General features: G+C 30.3%; 1 protein-coding gene across 1 annotated transcript in view; it reads right to left on the bottom strand.

Moving 5' to 3' along the window:
* Positions 1–3,482: 3,482 nt before the first annotated feature.
* LOC124360520 (nucleolar complex protein 4 homolog) overlaps positions 3,483–6,107 on the bottom strand; it is a 28,516-nt gene continuing 25,891 nt past the window's right edge. The window contains exon 10 of the mRNA XM_046814214.1: positions 3,483–3,879. Within this exon, the coding sequence (XP_046670170.1) occupies positions 3,727–3,879 (153 nt within the window). The 3' untranslated portion in view covers positions 3,483–3,726. The remainder of the gene's footprint in view (positions 3,880–6,107) is intronic.

Genomic DNA, 6,107 nt, shown 5'->3' with positions numbered 1-6,107 from the left:
TTAATAAAAGAAGAAAATAAATAGTAAAACAATACACTGTAGTGAAGTACAAAATAACTGATGATACAGGTTAATTTAAAAGCTAAAAAATCTATATAAATTAAACCAACCAATCTATTAAAGTAAATTCATTACAAAAAAAGTAAGCAAGTAATAAACTTTTTAACGATTAACTTTACAGTTTACGCTATTTATATATTAAGTTGTTTATTCTGTGTTCTTCTCAATGTGATCATGATTACCCATAAGACCAATGTAAAAATTTTGGATTTTAAACTTTGCTGCTCTTTGACCCCAAAATCAATAGATTATTCTTTGAACCAAGAGGAAACTATGTACTAAGTTTCAAGTCTCCCGATCTACCTATCAAGAGTCATTCCACAGACAACACGACTTAAAGAAGGACCTGGAGGTCCTTAATAATTTATAACAGGATACTAATCTGCAATTATATTGACCAAGTCAATAATTTAAGTTTGAGTTGTTTGAAAACCAAACACTATAAACAAATTAAAAAATATTATGCAACAACCAACGTTATTTTTAATCATAAAATAACTATGTGAGGATACAGTAGACATAGTTTACATTGTTAATTTCAACATTATTCTAGCCATTGAGGAATATCCTCGGGTGCAATATCCTATGAAGGTAATGAGACCTGATAGCTACGCCTGGACGCTTGGTTGGTGTGGCAATGTGGAGTGAGTGGACCTCTCCCTAGTAACTGTTGGCCTTCTCAATGCCTCATTAATCTTTACGTTACAGATACCTGAACACTACAGTTAAACTATCGTTATGGCGACTTAGATGTGGGGAATAAATGAGGTCACTAGGTTGAGAGACAATATATGGCTTCTTTAGCAATGAGATTCAATAGAACTTTTCTCATATTTTTCATTAAATATATATTTTATTATTAGAATTTTCCTATATGTTTCCGGTCAGGTCCTATTAAAAATTACAGCAAATCTAGACTTTAAAGTTAATTGCTAAAGTTATTACAACTAATACTTCAAGTACTTAAAATTTAAGAATTTATCATAGAAAATAAATTTTTATATCCCTTGGCAGACAAAAGAATAAATTTAATAACCTACCAAGTGATACGTTTTAAGGAGGCTCAGCCTTTAAATTCCATGATTGGACATGTACAATCACAGAACTCATTCTTGTCCTTGTAGAAATTGGTTCATGAAAAATATATTCATGTACACATTTCTAGGTAATCTTTTTCGAGATATCTTGTCACATTATATATTCATATTTTTGTTCAAGTTAGGTTTCATAGTAGTGTTTAAATAATAATAGTTCCAATGAAGTAGGGGAGATATTACAATGCAAGAGTGCAGTGCAGGTAAATCAAATCTTGTCACCAACAATTCACATTGACTTTCACTATATTATTTTTCTTTTTTTACTTTATGAATAAGCTACATTTGTTAATATGTTACATGTTAAAATCACACATAATTGTACTCTGTTTAAAGTTTATGTATTATGCTCAGCCACATCAACGACATGCACCATCATCAAACTCAGTGTTGTTTATTTAGAAATGAAGTTTCATGCAACATTTTGAGTCTATAGGTCAATTTGTTTTCAAGATATCATGCGGACAGACAGACAGATATTAAATTTTCCAACTCCACAAGCCACAAGTGATAGCCTTCGCTAATGTTCAACCAATAAATAAAATATTGATTTTTATTACATGTGATCTTCAGTTTACATTGATTTTCAAGGTAACTCAGATTAATATTAGAACAATAATAATATAATCAATGATAATAATGCATAGTTATATCAATGAGATTTAGATTTTATTTAAACATTTTATGTAATAAAAATGTATAGGTCATAGGAAGAGTGTGAGCAAAAGTCCTTACTTTCCAACTTGACGATGCACTCTTGGTAGAAGTAAGCTGTAGGCTACAGTGGTTTCTAACCATATACCTTAAAAAGTAAAGTAAAGATGTCTTATTTTACCAGGTGAAGTTAGGCTAAGAAGTCATCACTTACACTTAACCTGGGGACCAACAGCTCAATACTGTCAAACTGCCTTAAGGGATAAACATAAAGAAGCCAAGTTACTGGGTTCATCATAATCAATACCCTAAACAATTTGTTTATATCTTATGCTTATATCTTGCTTGGACACTAAGCCGAAACAGTTTTGTTTTGATCACACTTTTCATATAATCGTACCAGAAAACCAAGCACAGCAACAGGTTGGTCCTACTTTAGAAAAGGGAGCACAGATCTGGTACAAATATGGATCAGAAGGAGGGTGGCATGCGCTTTGATGTCAGAGAACCTAACTTCTGGTCCTAATAGATCTCTGGGTTTCTTCCCAAACATCTTTCAAGGAGAAATTACCTCTACACCCTAATGGACAGTCAATTTGTGCTGAGGCCTATCAGAAGATATACATCTATCTCTAAGTTGCTTTGGAACTGTCTTTTATTACTTAGAATCCTGGCTATCCTATTTAATTATATATTAGAAAGCCATAGATTTCAGAATAAGGAGGAGATTCGGAACAGTACTGAGTACAGTAATATATGTGATTCAGTTACAGGCAGAATCTTTACCTGTGCAATCTTTAAATCAGATTCAAAGTCTGAAGCAGGATCAAGTTTAACATAGTTTTTATGTTTAATTTTACGTGACACTTTTTTCACTTAACTTTTTCTTAGTTACAAGTTCATACACATAGGATAATGAACCAAGAGCAGTAAATTATATTCAAGAGGAAATTTGGATCAGTTTTAAGTAGTTTTTTCAAAGCACAACACGCTCCTTTTGATTGCCAGTCAAACTCACAAAGCATAAATTAGGCAGCAACTGTTTTTATTTCCAAAAGTTAAATCAAGCTATTACTTATAACACTTTTCTCTAACAATTGTTAAATGGTCTGTGTGCACAAGTCCTCAATTTTTTTCTGTTCAGGCAAGCAGTTTATGGTTGCCCAGATTTAGATGTATCATCAATAAATTTTACATCCCCCAAGAAATTAAAAATCACTATACTGAGTGATAGGCTTCATTAATGCTCACCAAATTTCATGGAGGGACATGCATAATCATAGAACTTATTCTTGTCTATGTAAAAAGTCTACGTAAAAATTAAGTTTCATGCCAAATTTAATTAAAGTTTATAAATTTATCTTGAGATATCTGGTGGATAGTTGAGCTACATGCGTTACTGTGTCGCATGTCATATGATTGAAGACCTACTCAGTTTGCTTACAGAATTATTTATTCTGTGATTTTCTTGTTGATATCAGGGTTTCTCATTTAAGTAAAATGTACAAATGTTCAATTATGTGATTGTGTTCTGATCTTGAATTTTAAAATTATTGGAGGTTATGCTCCAATTTGCAACAAACCATATCACAGTATAAATGGACTAATTTGGTAGTGGTCTGTGGAGTGAGATGATCAATTTACTCTAATGGGTGTCAAGAAATGCAAAAGATATAAGCTATTATTAAAAAAATAGTTTATTAAATTAAAAACAAAGTACATTGTTTAACTTACAAAACGTTATATTGCAGATATAATTTTCATAAAGTATACACTTAAAAAATCAGCTAGGACAGTACCAATACTTCTAAGTAAAATTTGTACTTTCTCATTTTCATCTCCATTACTTTTATGTCCAGTTAACAATGTACAAAAAGGTTTTTTTTAATCTTTTTCAGGAATATTTTTAAATTAGTGCTTAAAACACAAATAATTTACTAATCTCAGAAAATAATATTTTAAATTCTTTTTGTCTTGCTTCTTCCATTTTATTTGATAACGGCTTATCTTCAAACTTTTCTGCAATTACAGGTATCTTCCTAGAAATATTCTTGATATCTCTTTTTATCATCTAAAACAGAATAAAACAATTAATTGAATACAACAGTACACTTTATCAATGTGAATTAAGAACAATTGTATGAATAAATTATTGGAATTTAATAGGAAAGGTTTCAATACAATGTAAAAGAATATGCAACTACATCGTAGAGTGCAAGGTTTACATTTGATTTTCAATTCAATATGTTTTAAAGAGAATACATTATAAACAAGTATATTACACCACAAAATAATGGTGTGATTTAAACACAAAAGTTTATTAAATAATATAAATCTCAAAATTCTATTTTAATATTTAAAACAAAAAACAGTGTGACTGTAATTCCCGCAGGAAAGCATGAATAAGCATTCTTGTACAGACCGCCTACTGACTGAATATGGTGGGTAATGTTCTCTTTCACATTATTAACCCTTAAAGCGCCGTAAGCGCATATGCGCGCGAGGATCGACTTTGCTCTGAACGCCGTAAGCGCGTAGACGCGCAATTTACTTGTTTTTACTATTTTGCACTGTTAGTTCAGAGTTTGTCCGCTAGACTGTGAGGGTTGTATGTTACAGTAGTGTAGCGGGGCTGTGCCACATCACGTAACAATCTTTGTGTTTATCGATCGATGCTGAACCGGTTTTTGTTGAACAGCTGGCAGTTCGGTAGTATTGCTCAACGCCGCAAGCGCATTTATGCGTACGTCACTGCCTCGCCGGGCAGCTCTTGTGTTCTACTTCATATCCTGTTGAAGCAGTGCGAGTAGTTGATCGGTAAACTACTGTGTAGTTTATTTGTTATATGATCATCTTTTTATGAAAGTTATATATTTATAAACTTTTGAAGTAAACAGTTTCTTGAATGGCGATAAAAGTATTTTTTCCTCGTAGAAATATTTTTACTCCTTATATTTATAATTATGTATTTTGGCTCTTGTTCCGAAATTTTACATTTATTTTTATTATTTATATTTAGGCTTGTTTTTACTGCAATAAGTGTTACAATCTTTTATTTACCTCTATAAACATCTGAAAACCATTTTGTAATTATAAAAATAACACCCATTAGATGGCTAAGAATTTGGAAAATATTTGGTTTTCAAATTTTTGGCATGAAAATTAAATTTTTTATAATAACTTTGTATTAAATATGTAATATACTTATTTTCTAGTTCTATTCTAGTACATATAAGGACGCAATGTCATCATTTACATACATGATAAAAAAAAAGGAAACAGTAAGCATTGGGTAAAATTTATAAAGGAGCTGGAACGCTACATAGTAAATCATGTGTATTTAGGGCAATAAATATGATAAAAGATATTTTTTTGCAGTTTCTGTTTTATTTTGTTACCTAAAAAAAGAAATTAAAATTAGCGTTGAGAAAATCTAATTTTAATTTTTTTACAATAAATGAGCGCTAATCCAGAGTTTAGTTGAAACTGTTTGGCGCTTTAAGGGTTAATGCATAAACATCTAAATTTGTTTAAATTTTAAAGATATTTAAAGAAAAAGTTTATATAAACATAGGTTTGAAAATTCTTTGCTAATAATTAAACATTCACTACTCATAATGCACTATAACTAGCAAAATATTTCATCCAAATTTTAGTTCTAACTATGAAATAATGTCCAAAGAAATATTTGGGGCGATATTAAAAGAGCAAAAGCGGTGGGTCTGTACAATGTTTAACACAAATCAAGTAACATAAGTTCTAGAACAGTAATTTTGTGCTCCCTGAGAAAAACAATATAATAATTTTTTGTCATAGTTAAAACATGTGTTTTAAGACTTACAATTATTATATTACTTAACAAATAAATAATATTTACCAAGAAAATGTGTAGAACTTATAAATTTGTGCAAAACGATGAATGAGCATAAAGTGAATGAACGTTAACTTAAATTGTTTTTTTGTTAACAGCCAAAAGGGAAAAATTAATAAAAAAAAAAAAAACAAACATTTAACTTAGTATTTACTCAACCTATTTTATAAGATTAGTTTAGTATAATGTAATATCAATTAGTGTTACAACAATTTTTACACTTATACTTTAATGAAGAGAATATATATATACATACTAGCAGTTACCCGCAGCCTTAGTATTTTTTGTGTCATAGTTGACTTTGCTTTGTTTCCATTTACTTCCAGTCTGATATATCTGGTCACACAACTGAGTTTGCTTTGTTGCTCTGATCAAAAAGATATATACATAAGCAAGCATGTCTGAGAAGCCTACTTCAGTCAAATGAC

The sequence above is a fragment of the Homalodisca vitripennis genome, chromosome 4 (genome assembly GCF_021130785.1).
Source record: "Homalodisca vitripennis isolate AUS2020 chromosome 4, UT_GWSS_2.1, whole genome shotgun sequence".
In the NCBI taxonomy this organism is placed as follows: domain Eukaryota; kingdom Metazoa; phylum Arthropoda; class Insecta; order Hemiptera; family Cicadellidae; genus Homalodisca; species Homalodisca vitripennis.
This window is presented reverse-complemented; position numbering and strand designations above follow the sequence as displayed.